Source organism: Chrysemys picta, chromosome 5, assembly GCF_011386835.1.
Source record: "Chrysemys picta bellii isolate R12L10 chromosome 5, ASM1138683v2, whole genome shotgun sequence".
In the NCBI taxonomy this organism is placed as follows: Eukaryota; Metazoa; Chordata; order Testudines; family Emydidae; genus Chrysemys; species Chrysemys picta.
Window position 1 is genome coordinate 110908548 of NC_088795.1, and position 25669 is coordinate 110934216.

Genomic DNA, 25669 nt, shown 5'->3' on the forward strand with positions numbered 1-25669 from the left:
TTCAGAGTAGCAGCCGTGTTAGTCTGTATCCGCAAAAAGAAGAACAGGAGTACTTGTGGCACCTTAGAGACTAACAAATTTATTAGAGCATAAGCTTTCGTGGACTACAGCCCACTTCTTCGGATGCATATAGAATGGAACATATATTGAGGAGATATATATACACACAGACAGAGAGCATAAACAGGTGGGAGTTGTCTTACCAACTCTGAGAGGTTGGACCTACTCCAATCTGGAGTACAGCATTGCTCCAATAAATTCTATGGACTGAGTAGGGGTGAGAATGGACTTCTCTCATTTGATCTGGAGGCCCAGTTTAGAAAACTGCTGTAGAACTATGTGATGATCTGCTGCGATGAGTGACCTCAAATCAGCCAAGATACAGATACACATCAAATCATAGAAATGTAGGGCTAGAAGGGCCCTCAAGAGGTCAGCTAATCCATCCCCTGCATTGAGGCAAGTATCGCTGGACCATCCCTGACAAATGTTTGTCTAACCTGTTCTTTAAAACCTCCAGTGAAAGGGATTCCATAACCTTGGACATGATTCCATGTGCAACAGGGTAACCTGTTCTATTGCTTAATTATATGTATAGTCAAAAAGTTTTTCTTACTAGCTACCTAAATCTCCTTTGCTGCAGATTAATCCTATAACTTCTTGTCCTGCCATTGGTGGACATGGGGACAACTGATCTTCATCTTCTTTATAACAACCTGTTACATACTTAAAGACTGTTTTCATCAGATCGCCCCTTAGTCTTCTCTTCCCTAGACTTAACATGCCCAGTTTTTTCAATCTTACTTTATACACCATGTTTTCTAAACCTCTTATTAGTTTTATTGCTCTCCTTTGGACTCTTTCCAATTCGTTTACAGCTTTCTTAAAGTGTGGTACCCAAAACTGAATACAGTACTCCAGCTGAGGCCTCACAAGTGCTGAGTAGAGCAGAACGATTTCTTATCAGGTCTTACATACAACACTTGTGTTAATACACCCCAGAATGACTTTGCCTTTTTCGCAATCACATCACATTTTTGGCTGATCCACTATAACCCCCAGAACCTTTTCTGCAGTACCACTACCTAACCATGTAATGCATACAAATGCATTTTGTATTTGTGCATTTGATTTTTCCCTCCTAAGTGCAGAACTTTGTAATTGTATTTATTGGAATTCATATTACAGATTTCAGACCAGGGAACACAAAATTTCTCTGAAGCATGAGATCTATAACAAGAGGGACTCCCTCCAATGCTACTCTCAGGAATCAATCTACATAGAGGAGGAGATCTAGGAGAAGGGCTTCTGCTGCCATTAGAAGATTATGGTGATGCAGATGAATAAAATTCTTTTAAAAGAGGTCAAATCCCTGAGGTGTAGAAACAGGAAGAAACTCAGACATGACAGTATGAACAGCAGAAAATGGTACTGTAGAAGCTGGATGCAAAGAGGTTTTCATTTTCAACACCGGTACAAGCACAGATTTGGATACCACAGGTAAAAGAGAAACATCTAGTGAAGGGGATACTGGTTCCGGAGAGATGGTTAGGTCTGCAGGAGATGTAAAAGCAGCCATGGCAGACATAGGAGGCAGTACCGATGACGATGGTACCATGGCCAATGGTACTGACGTGGGAGTCTTAGCAGATAAATTTTGATCATAATGCAATACTGATGAATCTGTGGCGTACAGTACCGATACCAAAATGGTGCTAAAGAAACAGTGATAGTCACATGAGATGGATGGGTTAGAACTGCTGCAGAAGAACACAATCCCACAATCTCTGATGACTTACAGTACCAATGTGATTTTGAAAGAGCTAGTTTAGGCAAGTCAGAGGCACGATGATGGTTAGCTTTCCTCTTGGCTAGTACTGGGGATGATGACCACAGATTTTTGTTCCTTCCTATATCTTGGGCAGGTGTGTGTGTGGGGGGGGCTCTGCCTTACCCAAAGAGGATTAAGGAGAAGGATCTGAAGGCTTAACCCCTGGAATGATGTCTTGTAGCCACAGCACTTGCTGAACCTGCTTTTGAAGCATGAGGACACTGTTTCTGAAGAGGGACCTCAGAGTGAGAGACATGTCTTACTGAGTTTTCCATCAGAGAGAATTTCAAGTGGGTGCCATGAGCTTTCTGTGTGCATTTAGAAAAATAATTACAAATAGCACACTTGTTTGGGATATGAGACTCCCCTAAATAAAAACAGGCATTTCCTATGTGCATCACTGGCAGGCATAGCTGTCTTGCAGGCAGGGCAGATTTTAAAGCCTGGAGGCTATTCTCAGCCATTGGACCTACTCCTTGGTACTGAAGTGAGAAGAAAAAGAAGGGAAAAAGTCCTTTAAAAAAAAAGCCAACAGGCTTAAATGAAACTTACAGAAACTACAATAAGACTAAATTAATAAGTAATTGTAAACTCTGATCCTATCTCAGAACTCCAAGGAAGCAAGACAACACTCTGGACTCTAACTTCCTGTCATGAGTGGTGAAGAGGAACGATGACATTGGGAGTGTTCTGCCTTTTATAACTTTGCTGTAGGGGCATATGGGTGTGTAGGGCACATGAGCAGCCCCAAAGGACACTGTTGGTTTAAAGAGTCTGGGCTCGTGCGCATGGGGCACACATACCGACAGTGAGTTCTGTGCGGACAAATACTCAAAAAAACCCACAATTTCAGTTATCCTTACAAGAGTCTAATTGTGTCAGTTTAAAAAATATTTCTTATTGAAAAAAGTACTACCATAGTATGTACAGTGTGAAAGCAAGAACTGTCACAACCTTTTACTATGTAAGTCCCCCACCTGTTCCTGCCTTTTGCCTAACGTCCTCTCCCTGTGTCATAGCTCTTATTTAACCTAAATTGTAAGCTCCTCAGGGCAGAAATGGAGGGTGTGATTTTTTCATTGCCTTGCATCTTGCCATCATTTATACGTGTGTATATTTACAGTGTAAAGTGAATGTAAAACACCACTGAAACAGAATGATAGCATTTACGCCCATTTTGCACAGGCATATATGACTATTCAAGGTGCTAAGGAGTCAAAAACAGGCCCCTGGGGCTTGTCTATGAAATGCTATGCACTTTCCAATCCTGTTTAAAACTAAATAATAATAGGAAAAGCATAATTATAAATATTGCACTGTGGATCACATCCTTACTGTCGGAAAACAACAGTTATGAATTACCAGGAACTCTCTGGTCCTTCAACTACACTCCTCCTAGAGCAATCGAGTATTTACTTTTAGACTGTTATGTAGACATTTGAATCATCTACTACTATAGTTAACAATGAAACTATTTCAGGATTAATTGCCCTGAGTGTCATCTTTGGGAATTAACTCAGTGAAGTGGCCCTTTACTATGCTTTTGTCAATGCATATTTCCAGAGTACATTTGCTATAACATCTCTAATAGAAAACAGTAAGTTCCCCTACCTCCTACATAAAGTGGGGAGTCAACATTCAGAGTTGATTGCTTAGACAAGTTGGTAATGATCTTGGGACTTCCTCCATCAACAGACAAAGATAGAATCTGATCCATGGCTAGCAGCTCCACTATGTGGAAATTCCCATCATTTATTGTCTCAACGCTGCAACAACAACAACAAAAAGAAAAAAAGAAGTTTTAAAACATTTGAATCTTGGTTAGGATTTCCTTGACCATCTGTCCTTTAAACAGTATATAGCTTCAGAGCAAAACTTCCCCGGTAATGTAATCTGACAACTAGATTTTAAGTAAAGATGTGCAGTCATGCTTGTTAACAGATAATAAATTGTATTACTATTTCTATAGCATTGTAGTATTGCTACTAGTATATTTTACATATTAATGGCACCTTTCAGTCTGAAGTATTCCCAAAGAGTTTACTAACTATATACATATAACTTCAACCAGATATTATGTCCACTATAGTAGGAGGAAAAAAATTGTCTGCAAACAAACCCCTACCTTTACAAAACGTGCCATGAGATCATGCAAAGTGAACATCGCTATTATTTTTAAATCTTAATTGAAAAAACAAAATGAAACTCCAGTGATGAAAACAGTATTCCATTCATTTATCTTGAATGAGTTAAGAGCTGAGTTGACACCAGTGAGATTTGAACCTGTTATTCCAGAGAATCGGGGCTGTGTCTACACTGAGGATTTACAGACATACTCCTATCACTAGGCTAGAACTGGGGCTACAGCTATACTTGGAGCGTGGGGAATGCTTTCCAGCTCAAGTAGACATACTCACGCTAGCATGCTACAATAGTACTGTCAGCAGCAGCAACATGGGCTAGCTGCCCCAAATACATTATCATAGGGTTTGTCAGATTTGTAGTCAGGGGGACTAGTCTGTGTTGCCACTTGCCAGTGCCTATAGTATAGTTGCTATGCTACTATTTTCAGTGTGCTAGCTTGATGAGAGCTAGCGTGAGTATCTGCTTGACATGGGAATCACAGCCCCAGCTCCAAGTGTAGATGCAGCCTTTCACAGCTCCACTTCTGCTAGCAATAGAGTAAGTGCTATGGTAGACTAGGCACAGGTATATTTATGCATTTTCCCCCTACCTAACACAGTGACATGGTGGTAAAGAAGTGTTTGCGCATGTCTGTATCATGCCTTCTCTCCTTGCTAGCATGGCGAGAGAATGTCTGAAATTTCTCAGTGCAGACAAGGCCTTCCTGTTTCAACCCTGAGGTTTAGATGTCTAAAATGGAATAAGAACGAGGAGTACTTGTGGCACCTTAGAGACTAACATCAGATGAAGTGGGTTTTAGCCCACGAAAGCTTATGCCCAAATAAATTTGTTAGTCTCTCAGGTGCCACAAGTACGCCTCGTTCTTTTTGCTGATACAGACTAACACGGCTACCACTCTGAAACCTGTAAAATGGAATAAGCACTTTTTGGCAGGTGAAGGAGGAGAGATGGCTGTGCTACATGTGAAAAAGTAAAAAGACAGTGTTCTAGATTACCACATGGCAAGGTCTAATGTTCTGACCAGTGCACATATATATCAGGTAAGATGTGCACAATAATACTGCTTTTCTTCATATATATAACTTGAGGTTTTCAGTCTGACTGACAGAAAGACTAAAAATATCACAGCTCTATGTGCAGAGACAAGAAATGCAGCACTGGCTTTCATTTAACATATTTTAATGCTTTCAGGAACAAGATGGTGCCAGGTTGAACAATGCACATCACTAGTTGCTGGAGATAACCAAGAGAAAGCAATAATATTGTGCACATCTTACTTCTTGGGAAGTTGATAAAAACATGTAATTTTAGAACATATCAACCCTGCATGAAATACAAATCAAAAGGATCAATGTAACACTGAATACAAGTCTTCATAGCAAGCAATTATGTTTATAAGGATATATAAAACAGAATATTTAAAGTGAAAAGTCCTTTCCTAAGAATGAATACCAACAAGATCTGGATTAAATTGCTATTTACTGGTGAAAACCTACTGCAGAAAGCAGGAGAGGTTACTCCCCTTGTATAGTAACTGTAGTTCTTTGAGATGTGTACCATTATGGGTGCTCCACTTCAGGTGCTTTGCCCCCCATGGGAGGGAGATTTTAGGTAGCACTGCCTGTTCAGCCCACACATGCACCCTACACAGCCACATGCTCCGCACCAAGGCTATACAGAGCTGCAAGGGCAAACCACCCTCCGTTCCTTCTCTTTTGCAAAGCTCCATAGTGGAAACTCCAAAGCAGAGGGGAAGGAGGGCAGGTAGTGGACCACACAGGGAGAGACACATCGCGAAGAACTACAATTACTGTACAGGGTGAGTGACCTCTTCTTCTTTGAATAGTGTCCCTAAGGGTGCTCCACTTCGGGTGACTACCAAGCAGTACTCACTGGGGGTGGGAAAAACTTTGGAGTTGAGTCCAAAACTGAACATACTATAGTACAGCCAAACACAACATCTGAAGCTGAGTTGTGGCCCCTTGAGTGGGCCTGACTGGTATATAAGGGCAGTCAGCAGCGAACCAGCTGAGCGGCGAACAGCAGAGGCTAACAGCGGGAGTTTGCCTGGGAGCTGTCCAAGAGGAGGTACGCTAAGTGCTGCATTAGGGGGGCTGTGTTGGTGAGTATCTGAGTGCCTGCTGCTGGGACAGTTGGTCAGTTTGACCGTGTGCTTGACTGCTTGCTTGTTTGTTTGAAAAGTGTGAATTGGGAGTGCTTTGTTCCAGGTGGGCCTTGAGTGGGCCTGACTGGTATATAAGGGCAGTCAGCAGCGAACCAGCTGAGCGGCGAACAGCAGAGGCTAACAGCGGGAGTTTGCCTGGGAGTGCGCTTGGGGAGAGCGCACCGAGGCTTTCATCTGCAGGTTTCTCTGAGTAGTTCCTGCAACAGTTGAGGAAGCTCTTAAGAGGACGGTGATATGGAAGGTGAGCGATCAGCTGTTGTAACCTGCACAGGTTGTGCCATGTTTGTCTTTCTTCCACAGGACAGAAGCGACTTTGTCTGTACAAAGTGCAAGCTGGTCTCCATATTGGAAGAGAAGGTTCGAGGGCTGGAGAAACGAGTATCGACTCTGCGTTGCATAAGGGAAAATGAAGATTTCCTGGACAGACGTCAGGAGATGCTTCTACGGCCGCAATGTTCTGAAGATTCAGAGCAGGCGCAGCAGGGACAGAAGGATTGTGAGGAGGTTTGGCAGCATGTGACCTCCAGAAGGAGAAAGAGGAGCGTCCATGCACCAGCAATGGAAATACAGGTGAGCAATCGTTTCCATGTTCTCTCTACAGGTACTAATGCGGAGAGTGGACTAGATGACCCATCTGAGGGAAGGGAGCAGAAGGAGACTCCACCGATTGGAAGGCAAAAGATGCACTGTCCTAGGGATGGGGGTTCCACGACCACCACTCCCAAGAGGAGGAGGAGGGTGGTGGTGGTCGGGGACTCCCTCCTCAGGGGGACTGAGTCATCTATCTGCCGCCCCGACCGGGAAAACCGAGAGGTCTGCTGCTTGCCAGGAGCTAGGATACACGACGTGACGGAGAGACTGCCGAGACTCATCAATCCCTCGGATCGCTACCCCTTCCTGCTTCTCCACGTGGGCACCAATGATACTGCCAAGAATGACCTTGAGCGGATCACTGCAGACTACGTGGTTCTGGGAAGAAGGATAAAGGAGTTTGAGGCGCAAGTGGTGTTCTCGTCCATCCTCCCTGTGCAAGGAAAAGGCCGGGGTAGAGACCGTCGAATCGTGGAAGTCAACGAATGGCTACGCAGGTGGTGTCGGAGAGAAGGCTTTGGATTCTTCGACCATGGGATGGTGTTCCAAGAAGAAGGAGTGCTAGGCAGAGACGGGCTCCACCTAACGAAGAGAGGGAAGAGCATCTTCGCCAGCAGGCTGGCTAACCTAGTGAGGAGGGCTTTAAACTAGGTTCACCGGGGGAAGGAGACCAAAGCCCTGAGGTAAGTGGGGAAATGGGATCCTGGGAGGAAGCACAAGCAGGAGAGCGCAAGGGGGGAGGACTCCTGTCTCATGCTGAGAAAGAGGGACGCTCGATGAGTTATCTTAAGTGCCTATACACAAATGCAAGAAGCCTGGGAAACAAGCAGGGAGAACTGGAAGTCCTGGCACAGTCAGGGAACTATGATGTGACTGGAATAACAGAGACTTGGTGGCATAACTCACATGACTGGAGTACTGTCATGGATGGATATAAACTGTTCAGGAAGGACAGGCAGGGCAGAAAAGGTGGGGGAGTTGCGTTGTATGTAAGAGAGGAGTATGACTGCTCAGAGCTCTGGTATGAAACTGCAGAAAAACCTGAGAGTCTCTGGATAAAGTTGAGAAGTGTGAGCAACAAGGGTGATGTCGTGGTTGGAGTCTGCTATAGACCACCAGACCAGGGGGATGAGGTGGACGAGGCTTTCTTCTGGCAACTAGCAGAAGTTGCTAGATCGCAGGCCCTGGTTCTCATGGGAGACTTTAATCACCCTGATATCTGCTGGGAGAGCAATACAGTGGTGCACAGGCAATCCAGGAAATTTTTGGATAGTGTAGGGGACAATTTCCTGGTGCAAGTGCTGGAGGAACCAACTAGGGGCAAAGCTTTTCTTGACCTGCTACTCACAAACAGAGAAGAACTAGTAGGGGAAGCAAAAGTGGATGGGAACCTGGGAGGCAGTGACCATGAGATGGTCGAGTTCAGGATCCTGACACAAGGAAGAAAGGAGAGCAGCAGAATACGGACCCTGGACTTCAGAAAAGCAGACTTTGACTCCCTCAGGGAACAGATGGGCAGGATCCCCTGGGAGAATAACATGAAGGGCAAAGGGGTCCAGGAGAGCTGGCTGTATTTTAAAGAATCCTTATTGAGGTTGCAGGAACAAACCATCCCGATGTGTAGAAAGAATAGAAAATATGGCAGGCGACCAGCTTGGCTAAACAGTGAAATCCTTGCTGATCTTAAACGCAAAAAAGAAGCTTACAAGAAGTGGAAGATTGGACAAATGACCAGGGAGGAGTATAAAAATATTGCTCAGGCGTGCAGGAGTGAAATCAGGAAGGCCAAATCACACTTGGAGTTGCAGTTAGCAAGAGATGTTAAGAGTAACAAGAAGGGTTTCTTCAGGTATGTTAGCAACAAGAAGAAAATCAAGGAAAGTGTGGGCCCCTTACTGAATGAGGGAGGCAACCTAGTGACCGAGGATGTGGAAAAAGCTAATGTACTCAATGATTTTTTTGCCTCTGTCTTCACGAACAAGGTCAGCTCCCAGACTGCTGCACTGGGCAGTACAGCATGGGGAGAAGGTGACCAACCCTCTGTGGAGAAAGAAGTGGTTCGGGACTATTTAGAAAAACTGGACGTGCACAAGTCCATGGGGCCGGATGCGCTGCATCCGAGGGTGCTAAAGGAGTTGGCGGGTGAGATTGCAGAGCCATTAGCCATTATTTTTGAAAACTCATGGCGATCGGGGGAGGTCCCAGATGACTGGAAAAAGGCTAATGTAGTGCCCATCTTTAAAAAAGGGAAGGAGGAGGATCCGGGGAACTACAGGCCAGTCAGCCTCACCTCAGTCCCTGGAAAAATCATGGAGCAGGTCCTCAAGGAATCAATTATGAAACATTTAGAGGAGAGGAAAGTGATCAGGAACAGTCAGCATGGATTCACGAAGGGGAAGTCGTACCTGACTAACCTAATTGCCTTCTATGATGAGATAACTGGCTCTGTGGATGAGGGGAAAGCAGTGGATGTGTTATTCCTTGACTTTAGCAAAGCTTTTGATACGGTCTCCCACAGTATTCTTGCCGCCAAGTTAAAGACGTATGGGCTGGATGAATGGACTGTAAGGTGGATAGAAAGCTGGCTAGATCGTCGGGCTCAACGGGTAGTGATCAATGGCTCCATGTCTAGTTGGCAGCCGGTTTCAAGCGGAGTGCCCCAAGGGTCGGTCCTGGGGCCGGTTTTGTTTAATATCTTTATTAATGATCTGGAGGATGGTGTGGACTGCACTCTCAGCAAGTTTGCAGATGACACTAAACTAGGAGGCGTGATAGATACACTAGAGGGTAGGGATCGGCTACAGAGGGACCTAGACAAATTAGAAGATTGGGCCGAAAAAAATCTGATGAGGTTCAACAAGGACAAGTGCAGAGTCTTGCACTTAGGACGGAAGAATCCCATGCACTGCTACAGACTAGGGACCGAATGGCTAGGAAGCAGTTCTGCAGAAAAGGACCTAGGGGTCACAGTGGACGAGAAGCTGGATATGAGTCAACAGTGTGCTCTTGTTGCCAAGAAGGCTAACGGCATTTTGGGCTGTATAAGTAGGGGCATTGCCAGCAGATCGAGGGACGTGATCGTTCCCCTTTATTCGACATTGGTGAGGCCTCATCTGGAATACTGTGTCCAGTTTTGGGCCCCACACTACAAGAAGGATGTGGAAAAATTGGAAAGAGTCCAGCGGAGGGCAACAAAAATGATTAGGGGTCTGGAGCACATGACTTATGAGGAGAGGCTGAGGGAACTGGGATTGTTTAGTCTCCAGAAGAGAAGAATGAGGGGGGATTTGATAGCAGCCTTCAACTACCTGAAGGGGGGTTCCAAAGAGGATGGAGCTCGGCTGTTCTCAGTGGTGGCAGACGACAGAACAAGGAGCAATGGTCTCAAGTTGCAGTGGGGGAGGTCCAGGTTGGATATCAGGAAAAACTATTTCACTAGGAGGGTGGTGAAACACTGGAATGCGTTACCTAGGGAGGTGGTGGAGTCTCCTTCCTTGGAGGTTTTTAAGGCCCGGCTTGACAAAGCCCTGGCTGGGATGATTTAGCTGGGAATTGGTCCTGCTTTGAGCAGGGGGTTGGACTAGATGACCTCTTGAGGTCCCTTCCAACTCTGATATTCTATGATTCTATGATTCTATGATTACTGCATAATGTTTCAAAGAAGTGTGTATGGAGGTCCAAGTTGCAGCTCTATAGATCTCAGCAATGGGGACATTCTTAAGACCACAGAAGTAGAAAGGGGTCTTGTTGAATGGGCTAGGACTCTAGAAAATGGTTGAAGATTATTAGCTTGAGAACAAGAGATAATGCATCCAGATATCTATCTAGGGTCTTGATTGAAAATTGAGGATCAGCAAGACAGACAAACAACCTGTAAAATTTTCTAAATGGTTTAGTCCTGTCCAGGTAAAAGGCTAATGCCCTCTTGACATTGAGTGTTTGCAGTACCACATCCTCCCTTAGTCCAGTGTGGTTTAGGGAAGAAAACTGGAAGATGAATGGTGTGGTTAATATGGAACTCAGAAGACACCTTTGTAATAATTTGGGGTGTGGCTGTCGTGTAACCTTATCCTTGAGGAATATTATGAAGTGGTGATGTATCGTTAGAGCCCCTATCTCTCCAACTCTTCAAACAGATGTACTGGTTACCATGAAGGACATTTTCATTGATAAGTACAGAACAGGGTGCCATTGGCTCAAAGGGAGGTCTCATAGGCATCCAAGCAGCAAATTAAGGTCCCAAATCTGGGTAAGATGTTTGACTTGTGGGAAGAGATTCCTCAAACCCTTGAGAAACCTTACCATCACTGGCTCTGCAAAAGCTGAGAAACCTTCCACCCAGGGAATGAAAGGTTGTAATGATGAGCAACTGTACACTCAAAGAACTCAAAGGCAGCCACATCATCTTTAATTCAAGGACACAGGTGAAAGGTGTCTTAGACTGCACCAGTGGCTGATTCCTGACCATTGCTATAGATAAGCATTACAGGTAGATCACTTCCTACCCTTTTCACTTCTTCAGAACAGGGTATTTTTAACCCCACAAACCATCGATAAGTCATGCTTTGAGACAAAGAACTTGGAGGCTGGGGTAAAGAATATGACCGGCATCCTGAAAGAGAATATGAGGGGTAGCCTGGAGGGTGATTAGTTGACAAACTGCCAAGTGGATGAGGTAAGGAAACAACGCTTGTAGCGGGTATGTCTGAAACATCAGCATAACTCTGGCCTTGTCTTACCTTATTTTGATCAACACCGACATTAGAGGTGTTGTGGAAAATGCATACAACAGACCTGAGTCCAATGAAGGAGAAAGGCATCTCCCAGTCAGTGGCGACCTAGTCCCCCGCTCAAACAAATGGGAACACTTCCTGTTCATAGCAGTGGAAAAGAGTTCTACCTGCGGAATGCCCCAACACTGTTCCAAAGTCTCACTGCTCCAGTGCAGAGGGAGGGTCTTCTCACTCCCCATTCTTGGTTGATATAAAACATGCGTCATATTGTCTGTCATGATCTTTACATATTTGCCTGTGATCAATGGCAGAAAATAGAGACAGTCATTGCTGATCGCCCTGAGTTCCATTAAGTTGATGTGTAGAGGGGTCTCACGAGATGACCACCTGCCCTGAGCAGTGTGAGTGTCAAGATGTGCACCCCATCCCCACAGAGATACATCTGTTGTTATTACAACTGTTGGGGACAGTTGAGTAAAGGATGTTTTTGTGCAAATGTTGTCAGGGTCTTTCCACCAATCGAGATTAGTCTGTTCAAGCTATGTTTGCTCAGAGAATAAAGAGTTCTGAGTGACCCCTCCAGGCACTGCATGTGTAACCTTGCCTGGCTTATTACAAAAGTACCAACTGCCACATGCCCCAACAATTGGAGACTGATGTAAGTTTTTGACTGATGTTTGGGGCCTGACTTGAATTGTGGTGACTAAATTCAATAGGGTTATAAACCTGTGCTTTGGGAGGCAGGCTCTGGCTGTTACTGCACTGAGGTAAGCTCCTATGAACTCCAATCTTTGCAAGGGGTCAAAGTGGACTTTTGAATGTTTAACTGAAGTCCCAGTTTGAGAAAGGAGTGATATGGCCTTCTGAGTGGCCAACAAGGTCTTGTTGTAAGAATGCCCCTTCAGCAAAATGCCCCAATCGCTGAGATGTGGGAATATTAGAATTATTTTTCTGTGAAGGTAAGCTGCCATCACTGACAAAGACCTTTGAAAACAGTCTAGGAACAGAAGAAATGACGAATGGGAACACACTGTATTGAAAGCAGTCTTGTCTTAGAGTGAAATATAAGGAGTGGAGAGGGTGGGACACTGGAAAAGGGGATACAGGGGTAAGTGACAGGGGGACTGGAGGAGAATAGGGGCAAGGTGCCTGTGAGCCCCACATTCCCCTCTCATGTGTGTGCCATGATCTGGGAGCTCCAAACCCATCTACAGGGGTGTGACCCTGCCCTCCTTATCTGAGCCAGGTTCTGAAGGGGGTTAGCCTGGTCTGATCCCCTCTTCCTACCTCCTCATGAGAAAAAAATTAGGTTTTTAATTCTGTTTTCTCATTTATTTTAAATAAAATGTCCCCTACAAAATGTAAAATAGGTGACAGCTTCTACAATTTCCATCAAATATGTATCATTATATTGTACACCCACATAAATGTGGTCATAATAACCACAAGTAGGAGACAAGTCAATACTGCAAAACCAAACCAAACCAAACCAAAAAGATCATGAGGGTTCAACGCAGATTTAAAATGAGTTTGCTTTAGTTGTGTTCACACCCCTTTTGTGTTTCCTTTCTGAAAACGCTGAAAAGATTTTGTCTGGGAAGAATGCTTTGACAAGCTTACTCAGGATTCTATGCTGCTGGCTTTTGGCCTGGTTTCAGAGAGGGAAGATTCCTTGCAGCCTGTTTAACTGGTTTGGTGTGGACCTAACCTAAGTACCAGCTCAGCTCTTACATTTGCACCTGGGAGCTTTCTTGGTGGTGGTAGTTGGGGTCAAATAGTGGTGAAATCTTTTGGCCTTTTGCTTCCCCTTGCAGTCGCAATCTGACAATTCTGAGGAAAGAGAGGCTGCTGCCCCATGGTGCTTCCCCATGAAGTTTCCTCAGAAACCTAGGAGAAGGTATTTTTGAAGATAGTAATTTTGAGGAGGAAAAACCTAAAAGCCAATGAAGAAAATTAGAAAAATGTAGTTTAAAATAGTCCAAAAATCCTATGGAAAGCTTATTACAAAAGGAAATGTGGAGCCTTTGTCTGCACAGGTTTGGAAGCAGAGGGAAATTCTTTCTCAGAGCTGGTCCTAAACCCTGGCTCATAACCAAAGATCTAGTTTGCCTCCAGTTGCTAATGGAGGGAAATGCCCCACTGTAGAGGCATGTCTGACATGGAGGACACAGAGAAATTGCAATTTCACTTTTGTTTATGGAGTTTCAGGTGATTCAGGTAACACTAACTTTTAGGCCACACTACAGACTAGGAAATTACCTGTGAAGAAGAATAAAAGAGAAAGATTGTTTGCATGTATTTGTTCTGAAAAAAAAAAAGTGTAAATATCTTGTAGAAACTTACCCTTTCTTTTCAGTTTAACACATACCATTCTATATACCATTTTTCATATTAAGGTAATTTTCCAATTGAAATTATGTGCTTAAGAAGTAGTAGTCTTTCAGCTCCATAAAGTCTGACACTACAGTTTGTCAAAAAATATTCCTTCTTCTAAATGTCTACTGCAAAATCTGACATTAGATCCCAGACAGCAAGAGATCATACACGTTTTGTCTTGAACTGTAATTTATTGTATTTGCGTTCACCTGTAAATGGCAGATGCTGGATAAGATCCGGTGTCATAACTGACCCTCACTCGACCACGGTACAGCTCCACTGCTATATGATCTCTGTCACCTTTGTACAGCAGGATTCCACTGTCCTCATCTGTGGCAATCTAGTGAAAAAAGAAACACTAATTTATAAGGAAATGAATCCAAATAAACCTGACATGCTAAATGGGTTGCACTCATTCCCATGGTCATTACCAATATTTCTTTCTTTGTTATAAAACATTAATTGGGATAGTCAGATGATAAACATCCATCAGTTGTGATGCTAATTTCAATGGTGATTCTAGTTCTCTGTAGGTCAGAGAGTCTAAAGTTTTTAACTGACTAATGACAACTTTTGTATGTATGCATTTGTTTTATATGTATGTATTTCTCCCCCATGATACATGATCAGGACACATGTCAACTTGCAGTGATTTACGATGAAGAAAATGACCATCGCTCAAGGTCAGTTTTTGCCAATGTACCCCTTCTTACCTGCAGAGTGATGTTGGTCTGAGGGCGGACCTTGCTTGAAGGAATTTGCAAGTAGGATTCTTTGTTCACAAAGTTTACGCTAACCAGCTTTTCGCATTTGTCACCCTGGTAACCTGACAAACACTGACATATCGGTTCATTTATTTTTATGATGCACTGAGCTCCATTCTGACACTCATAGTTATCACAAGGGCTGGTGCGAGGGAGAACCATTGGTGGTGAAAACTCACAAAAAAGGCCACTAAATACAAACACAAAAACCAGTATTTCAGACAAAATCACCCCATGGTATGATAAAAATATAAATGTTTGTCCTGTCTTCAAGTCTCTCTCACCTGTACCCTTCCGGGCATATACATGTATACCCATTCACTGCATCAGTACACTGTGCTCCATTTTTACACTTGTTGTCTTGACAGTCATCATAGTCAATATCACAGTGTTCTCCTACATATCCAGGTGTGCAATCACATCTATTGAACAGGAAAGTATATTGGTTAGTACTATGCCTGTCTATAAAAACATAAGAAAATGCCAGAGATGGAGTATTTTATGAACTCATTCTGAAGTGCAGCACTATTTAGAAAATCAATTTTTCGAGTCACATTTTAACATAATGCACTATTAAAATATAACTTTAGTATGGTGTTGAGAGCCTGTATGTACTGATTAATTACATCAGAGATCTCCAAACTGTGGGGCACATCCCTTTAGGGGGCACTGAGGAATGTTCCGGGGGCATCCAGCTCTGCTCCTGGCCCCAGTCCCGGCTGCTGGCCCCACGCCCCCGGCTGCCAGCCTTGGCTCTGCTCCCAATCCTGCTCCTGCCCCCATCCCCAGCTGTGGCCCCAGCCTCGGCCCCCTTACCCTTGTCCATGTCCCCCAACCCTGGAGCAGTAGCCCTGCTCCCAGCTTTTTTTAAGTTCATTGTCCTTATTCTGCTGCTCTCACTCTTTCCTTAGAATCATGAAATCTATCATTTCATGATCACTTTCATCCAAATTGCCTTCCACTTTCAGATTCATTACCAAATCCCCCTGTTAATCAGAATCAAGTCTAAAATGGCTTCCCTCCTGGTTACTGCCTTCATTTTCTGAAACAAAAAGTTGTCCCCAAGAACTTACTGGAAATATTGTGGTTTTGCCATATTACTTTTCCAATAGATATCTGGATAGGTAAAGTCCCCCATTACTACCAGGTCTTATATTTTACCCTTTACATTGTGGTTACTGATTACCTGATATTATATCAAGTATATTTAGTGTAAATCTGAAAGGCCCTCATGAATCATTCTGATAGTTCTGCTTGGAATATGTGAGTAATGTACATCCACTCAAAATAAGTAAATATGGTAAACTTAGTTGCTGGGAGTCAGAAAAATAGTCCAAGACTTGTGTTCTTGTGCAGAATATTTTCTTTGTCAGTTATTAGACAACAATGAATGATGGAACATTGCATTTACACAGGCATGTTAGAGTGATCGCAACTGTTTTTTTTAAATTTCAGCTAACAGAATTTAAAAGAACTAACTCTGTTGCCTATGAACCAAAGTGGTCGCAGTATGGTTATTTTTATTTTATTTAACATAAGAAAATAAAAACTGACTTGAAGTGGTGTATTTTCAATACTGTATGCATAGCTTTGACAATGCAAATCTCATTATTAACGTTAATGGGAGTTCTTCAGTTAAAGCCGCACACATTAAGTTGAATGAGTGCTCAGAATTATTTAGCTCACAGATCAATGGACAAGATTACAAATCCATACTTGCAATAACACAGCTGTCTAAAAGTTAACTATATGTTCTCTCTTTTACCAAACTCCTAACTACATCAGTCTTTGTGATTACCTCACTGATTTTTCACTCAGTCTCATACTTTTATGCCTACAACTTGTTTAGAAGTACTGAATCTAAATTTAAATGCCTATAACTCTTTAAATTAGGCCCATCAATAAAAATGTATCCAAATCTGTCTTAAGTCTTTTATCTGACAACAAGAAATGAGTAAGTAAAGGAAAAACGAGTATAAAGCACACTATTAAGAAGTTAAAAAGCTGACTAAGTGAGATACATGCTCAAAACTACTGAATGTGTCATTTTCTGGTTTAAAATCTCGAAGTGTAATACGTAAGTTTTATGTTCTATGTAACAAAGTACAAGAAGCAACGATAGTTTTATTGATTGACAATATGAAAATGAATAAATGCATATAATGTACAACAATGTTCATCAAAATAACTCTTAATATTTTGATCCAACATCATTAGCTCCACTGAATGTACATTTGAATATTTCCAAATAAAGTCTGCCTTTTTAAAATAACCTGTTATTTAAAATGTGCTAAGAATATCAATTTTAATGGCATAAGCTGATTTTGAACACAATAAAATATATCACATAAAACAGGTTGCTCATGAATGACAGTTGAAAGCAGCAGGTTCCCTAAATCTACTAATCTAAAGTCCATTAAAATACTTTTTAAGAGTGCATACTAATTAATGTTAATAAGGATGTCTTGTAATTAAAGATTAGTCTTCCTGGTGATGAACTTCCTTATTTTATAATGGCTTTAATGTGTCTTACTAATAACCTGTCTTGTAATTACTACTCACAAAGCAGTACAATAATCCCTCTTTAATTTAACTTAATTATTCCCTTCACAGTCCAAGTTTCCAAAAGGATTTTGTGTAGACTGTCACAGAGAATGAAACTCTCCATTCTTCATTGGTCCTATTTAATCCACACTACTGAAAAAACAGTTAATTCACTAGATACTTTTCAAGTTAATGCATAGGCATATATGAAAACAAATGGGTCAGGTTCTGCCATTGATATGTGATCACAATTATTATGAATGTGTATTGATAGCAGAATTGACCCACATGAAAACAAACCCTGAAGGGGTGAAAGAATGGTAGAATAAGAGAATGGTAGAAATAGTGTAGTTGAACTATGACAATATTTTATGCTTACTTGTATCCTTTGGGTGTCAGGATGCACTTTGAGTCATGTTGACAAGGGTTCAAGTCTTGGGCACAGAAATCTAGTTTCTCCTCACACAACTCACCTGCAAAATAATATACACTGTCAGTTCAGGGCGAATACCACAATGCCCTGACAAAATTTGTCTTTATCTCAATAGCAATGCTTACTATAATCAGCCACTGTGATTTAAATTGGTAACATGGAAAAATTCTATACTTTATAATATGTAAGCAATTGATGTATTCTGATTTTTCCTGATATCCTTCAGGAAACAGCGTCTCCAGACTGGTCTTTCCCATTGAGTCAACAGTATAAATGCAATTTCTTGCATCTAAAATTAGGTTGCTGTCAAGCAATTAAAAAAATTAATTGCGATTAGTCGCACTGTTAAACAATAATAGAATACCATTTAAATATTTTTTGGAAGTTTTCTACATTTTCAAATATACTGATTTCAATTACAACACAGAATACAAAGTGTACAGTGCTCACTTTATATTTATTTTTGATTACAAGTATTTGCACTGTAAAAAAAACAAAAGAAATCGTATTTTTCAATTCACCTAATACAAGTACTATAATGCAATCTCTATCATGAAATTTGAACTTACAAATGTATAATTATGTACAAAAAACTGCATTCAAAAATAAAAAAAGTAAAATTTTAGAGCCTGCAAGTCCACTCAGTCCTACTTCTTGTTCAGCCAATCACTCAGACAAACAAGTTGGTTTACATTTGCAGGAGATAATGCTGCCCGCTTCTTGTTTACGTCAGCGGACAGTGAGAACAGGCGTTCTTCTCATGGCTCTCTTATAGCCGACGTCGCAAGATATTTACGTGCCAGATGCGTTAAAGATTCATATGTCCCTTCATGTTTCAACCACCATTCCAGGGGACATGCGTCCATGCTGACGATGGGTTCTACTTGATAACAATCCAAAGGAGTGCGGACTGACACATGTTCATTTTCATTATCTGAGTCAAATGCCACCAGCAGAAGGTTGATTTTCTTTTTTGGTGGTTTGGGTTCTGTAGTTTCTGCATCGGAATACCTTGCAATGCCGGCTACAAAAGTGCCATGCAAATGCCTGTTCTCAGTTTCTGGTGACATTGTAAATAAGAAGAGGGCTGCATTATCTCCTGTAAATGTAAACAAACTTTTTTGTCTTAGCGATTGGTTGACCAAAAAGTAGGACTGAGTCGACTTGTATGCTCTGAAGTTTTATTCTGTTTTGTTTTTGATTTCAGTTATGTAACAAAAAAAAATTTACATTTGTAAACTGCACTTTCACAACAAAGAGACTGCACTACAGTACTTGTATGAGGTGAATTTAAAAATACAATTTTCTTTTATCATATTTATAGTGCAAATATTTGTAATAAAAATAATATACACTTTGATTTCAATTATAGGACAGAATACTGTATGAAAATGTAGAAAAACATCCAAAATATTTAATACATTTCAATTGGTATTCTATTGTTTAACAGTGCGATTAAAACAACGATGAATCGCGATTAATTGTTTTGAGTTAATCGTGTGAATTAACTGCAATTAACTGACAGCCCTACTTAAAATATTTTGCACTTTAATGTAATTATCTACTTGTGGTGACTAGGAATACACTACTGCCTCTATTTTCTCTCACTGATACAAACAGGCCATCAATATTCTTTTCCCCCTAGTTCAACATGAGCAAATTACACATAGTGATATTATATATACACGCATATATAATTAATGGGCATATATCCTGCCCATACTGCGCTTAGGGATCCACAAATCTAGTGGGTCCTGTAGATTCCAAGGATTGCCCCTCTTGGCATTTGCTCCAATTAGCAATGGAAGTAGAGTGAGCAGAGGAGAAGCAACACGGGGTACTGATGGAAGAAAAGGTGAGAAGACTGGGGGTCTCAAACACTCATTCTCACTACTGAGAGCCCTTTGCTGTGAGGAAGCAGAAAAGCTGCCATCCAACTGCTTTGACACCACACTCGCACGCATCAGTGCTTACTGTCTGTTTCCTACACTGGCTCCATGCAACTGCCACCATACATAGGGAAGTAGTACACAATGGCTTCAGCCTCTTTCCCCGATTATTACAGGACATGAAAATTGATGCAGGAGGACAAAGAAGGAGGCATGAGGTGAGGAGTGGGACAGTACCATTTGGGACTTTTTTTCCCTAAAGGGTGAGAGAGTTGGGGAAGGGAGAAAGAGGAGAGATACTAGTGTGGGTTAGAATATACTTTTTGGGAGAGTGGCATTGGAAAAGAAGTGTGTATGTAAATCCAAATATTGTTGTGCCCTAGATGTATCTGATAAAAAAGCAGCTAATTCACATAGTTAATCGTTCACTTATTCCTCCTTATAATCATGTGAAACAATCTACAATAATGTTTACAATAAAGATTTTATTTTGTGACTACTTTACAGAAACCACGAGAGAAACCTTGTTTCCTTATTCAGCATATTAGTTACTATCGTATCTTTTTATGTGGTCAACGAGTGGGTAATTTTTTGCTGGGCATGTGCCACACTTGTAGAACACTGTGTTTTAGATCAGTCTCTATAAATACTCAAGGCAAGGGATGACATTTTCCAGGCAATCAGGGGGATTTGGACATATATTCTATTAAAAAACATGGAAGAGTTATAAATGCCTGTGACCATGATCTTTAGCATCTCCAGTCTGACCGGAAGGAAGTCTGTGAATATGAAGGAGTAAGGGGTACATGTGCTGAGTGAGTTTCTGAGGTTATACACAGTAACCATTCTTCTTCCCTTCCTATGCTCCTCCAACACACGAGACAGACTTCTAAGCAAGATAATGGAGTGGCTGATACAGGACTTGATTAATAAAGTATTAAAAGGACAGTAATGTAATTAATGCCAATCAACATGGGTTTATGGAAAATAGAGTCTATCAAACTAACTTGATATCTTTTTATGATAAGATTACAAGTTTGGTTGTTAAAGGCACTAGTATTGAATTAATATACTTAGAGACTTCTGTAAGGTGTTTGACTTGGTACTGCACAACATTCTGATTAAAAAACTTGAATGATATAAAATTAACATGGCACACATTAAATGGGGAATCATCATCAATGGGTGTTTCCCCAGTGGGGTCCTGCAGGGATTTATTCTTGGCCCTATGCCAAATACCATTTTTTAAATCAATGACCTGGGAGAAAACATAAAATCATCACTGACAAAGTTTTCAGATGACACAAAAACTATTACTAGGACAGGTTGCTGACTCAGAGCAATCTGGATCTCTTGATAAACTTGGTGCAAGCAAACAGTACACATTTCAATATGGCTAAATGTATACATCTATCAGGTTTCAGAGTAGCAGCCGTGTTAGTCTGTATCCGCAAAAAGAAGAACAGGAGTACTTGTGGCACCTTAGAGACTAACAAATTTATTAGAGCATAAGCTTTCGTGGACTACAGCCCACCGAAGAAGTGGGCTGTAGTCCACGAAAGCTTATGCTCTAATAAATTTGTTAGTCTCTAAGGTGCCACAAGTACTCCTGTTCTTCTTTTTGTGTATACATCTAGGAACAATGAAACAATACATGCAGGATGAGGGACTTGAGGCGGAGTAGAGAGGTTACTTTACCTCTGTATTTGGCACTAACATGACTGCTGCTAGAATATTGTGTCCAGTTCTGGTGCCCACAATTCAAGAAGGATGTTGATAAAGTGGAGAGGGTTCAGAGAAGAGCCACGAGAATGATTAAAGGATTAGGAAGCCTTATAGTGAAAGACGCAAAGAGCTCAATCTATTTAGATTAACAAAGAGAAGGCTAAGGAATGACTTGGTTACAGTCTATAAGTTTTTACACAGGGAACAAATATTTAATAATGGGCTCTTCAATCTACCAGAAAAAGATATAATACAATCCAATGGCTGGAAGTTGAAGCTAGACAAATTCAAACAGGAAATAAGGTGTAAATATTTATGTTTGTGCTGTTTTAAACAAAACACGCCATTCACAAGCACTAGAGGTAAAGTCAAGACAACCTGTAAAGTACTTTGCAGCCATCTGTTGTAGAAAAGCTTGTTTTTGAATTCCATGGCAAGTGTTAACTTAATCTACAGTCCAGTCCCAAACAGGGGTGTTAGTATTCACCTTGGAGAACTAGACTTGCAGCTGAGAAAATTCACACAATATTCAACATACAGCAATGCAGATCTAGACTTGGCCATCAGAAAATCCATACCAACAAGATCCATGCAAAGCTTTCCAAAGGGGTTTGGTAGCACACTGCCAATCTATTAAGACATATTTCCTGTAGAGCTACACTGACTTAATAACACAGACTGCAAATCTCATAAAGCCATGCCAATGTATATATGAATTAATAACACAAGTCCATGATCTCCTGACACAGGCTGCTCGATGGTTCTCAGGGAAATTGCCAATAATAATATTATTGATCAATATATACGGGTAACTGAAGAAAGTTCAAACACAGGCCACTAGGGCTGACTAACCCACAGGACTTGAATTCTGTCCCCAAAGCCTCTTGCCTTGTCTGTCTGTCAAATGCAAGATTGTTATTAGATCAGTGCACAAAGAATCCTAAAAAAGAATCCCACAACATAACAATATCAAACCAAACACAGACCCTTCTCTTCTGAAGGAGTGGTATTCAAATAAATAAATGGTTAAGAGGGAGTAATTCTTCACGCACATAAAATCAACTTGCAGAACTCACTGATGAAGAGATTACAGAGGTAATTTTTTTTTAATATTTAAAGGGTGAAATACATCTTGGCAGAGAATTTGAGAGAATTCTAACTCCCGAGATCATAAACTGAAACAAACAAAAACCTGTTTTATTTACTTAATTTATGTGTGTTCTATAGGCTAGAAACATTTTTTAAATGAAAGGTTTTTTTACTTCTGGAGCACAATTCTTCATTAAATTATATGACTGTGGAATCACATAATATATTATGTCCTGATCCTGAGTGATATGAAGATGTCCCTGCAGAATGCTACTGAAACTCATTATTCATAAGATTCAGGCACAAAACCTCCTATAAATGCCCCCAAGTTTTTTCTTACTCATGCACCAGAGGCTTTCAGAAACTTTCACTATCAGCCACTATATGCCTAATGAAGTAAGAACGCAATCCCAGCTCCAGAATACCAGGGGACTTTCTAGCTCCCAAGAGTCAATAAGTAACTTGACAAAATTTGGAATCCTACAGACTTCACAAAGGACCCTTAGAAATAATTCAGTATTGAAAACCCGTAATACCTAGAAAAATCCTGTCTAATTGACATTGATAAAACATGGACAATAATTCCATTATCACTAAAACAATGAGGAGTCTGGTGGCACCTTAAAGACTAACAGATTTATTTGGGCACAAGCTTTCGTGGGTAAAAACTCCCACTTCTTCGAACATGTATTGCTTGTTCCACTGGTTAGAGATTGTGCCAAAGGCTGCATTATTACTGGCATATTATCATTGGCCCTGACATTTTAAATTGCCTGGGGGACTGCCAAATGTGGCAGACTTCTCTGTGGAACAGGAATTTAACACTGTGCAATTCTCCTAATCCTCTAGATCTGGACATGGAGGGTGTACTGAGGTAAAGGGGGCATGGCAAGAGTATACTGCACTCTAGTAATTGTCAGCTGGCAAATGGCTCCAGTTTGCTCTAAACTACACAGAAGGCCAATATTCCTCACGGATAAGGGAGTTTAAAGCCCAATCCTCTATCTGTGGCCAGTGGATACTGGGTACAGTTGAAGGTCGAGGCCAAAAGTGAAACTCAGCTGCAAATACAGTTTTGTATTGCTTCGCCTGAAAATATAAGATCAATCCAACTTTGCTAGAATCTGGGCCTACAGTTGCCAAATGGTCTGAAAACATCAGCAACCACTTCTGAGGACCTGGTAAAAGTTTGATTTTTTATGGAAGCTTTGCACAATATATAGAGAGTGCAGTCTAAGGTGCAATGACTGGGGTATGAACCTATTGTCCAATTAAAAGGTCTCCTGACTCTTGTTGACTTGAAGGGATACTACATAATGTGTTCTGGGAGTATGAAAGGAAGGAAAATATTTCCTTACATTTTTGAAAATATTTATTTCAAAAACCCAATGAGGAAAATGGACAAAATTGTTAAGTAAATCAAGAAGTCAGTCCAGACAGAAATATTTAATTCAAACAGTACATTAATAGGTAATCTAAGAAGGGAAATACTGCACTACAGCAAGGAAGTGGAAATCCTGTGGCCAATGTGGTGAAGAAAGAACATAAAGAACCGTATGAACAAAGGCCAGGTTTTGAGTAAATATGGTCTATTTGATCAAAACAACCATGGATACTCTGAAAGATTTACAGACAAGAGAAGCGAAATAAGAACAAAGTTTTCAAAGACACCTTAGAGTGGCCTCCAAAATTTGCACTTGTGAAATGTTATTTTTGCATCTACATATATACAAGAGAAAAAACATAAAAATAAATAAATAAGAGATACAATGCCTAACTGCTCATCTAAGTATTTGCATAAGCACAGTGGTAGGCACCCAAAATATAAATGAATACAAAAAATAAACTAAAAATTAAATAATAAAAAAACCTTGTAGCTGTTGAAGAATAAGCATGAAAAACTTTGTAGCAAATTTTTTAGGTGTAATGATTTGAAGAACACTTCTGAAAAAGTTGTTCCTAAGTGAGTAAATAGAGGGACAAAGACTGAAGTTCTAAATTCTCCAGAATTTAATCAGTATGGACAAGATGAAAGGGAGAAAATTAATTTACAAAAAGGAAGAGATAGTGACAAAAGTGAAACACCTACAAAAAGAAATGGCAGATTATGTCTTTTGTCTTTATTTGGAAGGAAAATTTTGGAAAGCCACCTAAATCAGGAATTGTAGCTCCCGTTTTTTTAAACATACTTCAGGTAAGAAAAATGGTTGTGATACTACTGTGCATCTTTAAATTCAACAAAGTTTCACTTCAATGTTACATGTGTACAGTCATCCACTCATTCACCCATTTAGTAAAATGATAACTGTGACTTTCATAAGTTCCCTGCCAAGTGATCAGATTCTTAAAGACTAGAAAAATGCTATACAACAAGTGTTATATTTTCTAAATCATTTAGAAGATCAAGCAATGATAGATTAATTAGTTTAAATAGTCAGTTCTGAAGAAAATATCAAAAACAATTCTATAAAATAATTCCACAGTTTAATTAGGAACAGGAAACATCATTTTATGCATCAGATATGTTGCTTAATTATTTTGCTCAACCTCAATCCTCCAATGGTATTCCACTCAAGTAAATGGGATTCTATGTGGGCATTGGGGACCGAGCTAACAGATCCTATTTCAAGAACAAGGCCTAAAAGTTCATCAAAGATATTTTTGTTATCTAAAATGGATGTTATACACTTGGACTGTCAAACAACATATTAAAGATGGTTGATTTATCAAAGGTGATCCTTGGTTATCTAGTGGGAAGAGTTTATCAATTGGTCAGACTTATATATTAGTTTTCTGTCCTTGCTAGATTATAATTTATGTTAATTACTTGAATGAGAATATTGAATAGCAATTATCCAGGTTTTCTAAAGCTAAAAACAGTAGCAATATAATAAATAATGAGGAACAATACAATCACATTCAAAAGGATTTAGATCATTATTATTGTTATTTTGGATAACTGGATAAGTAAATTGTACGTGTAAATTACTACATTATTTACAGATGAGTTGGGAGGTGGTGTAACAGAAAATGAAATTATAAATGAAATAACTTGACAAAGTACCAACCAAGAAAATTATCTGAAGGTATTACAGAAATATTCTTAAACCCATCAGCACTGCAGCAAAGGCAAACAGGATATTAGAATCCAAACCAGGAACAGATTCAAAATAAAATTGACTACTATTTTTTTTCTTAATCACCATAACAAAATATACAGTGTTCCAAAGCAATATCTCTGTGTGTGTGTGTGTGTGTGTGTGTGTGTGTGAGAGAGATTATTTTTTATTCTGTGTTAGACCACCATAAATTGTAAGTCTATTTCTGCAGTCTTTTTACTTTCCATGAAAGTTAAACAGTTTTT

The 25669-nt window shown here is 40.6% G+C and overlaps 1 protein-coding gene across 10 annotated transcripts in view; it reads right to left on the minus strand.

The window, feature by feature from the left end:
- The window catches only part of SLIT2 (slit guidance ligand 2), a 437206-nt gene that overhangs the window by 12445 nt on the left and 399092 nt on the right, over positions 1 to 25669 (minus strand). For all 10 annotated transcript variants that reach the window (XM_065598181.1, XM_065598179.1, XM_065598177.1 and 7 more), the window contains 5 exons: positions 17549 to 17642; positions 14910 to 15047; positions 14575 to 14815; positions 14071 to 14201; positions 3443 to 3597 (listed from right to left, as the gene is read on the minus strand). In XM_065598181.1, coding sequence (XP_065454253.1) covers positions 3443 to 3597; positions 14071 to 14201; positions 14575 to 14815; positions 14910 to 15047; positions 17549 to 17642 — 759 coding nt within the window. The remainder of the gene's footprint in view (positions 1 to 3442; positions 3598 to 14070; positions 14202 to 14574; positions 14816 to 14909; positions 15048 to 17548; positions 17643 to 25669) is intronic.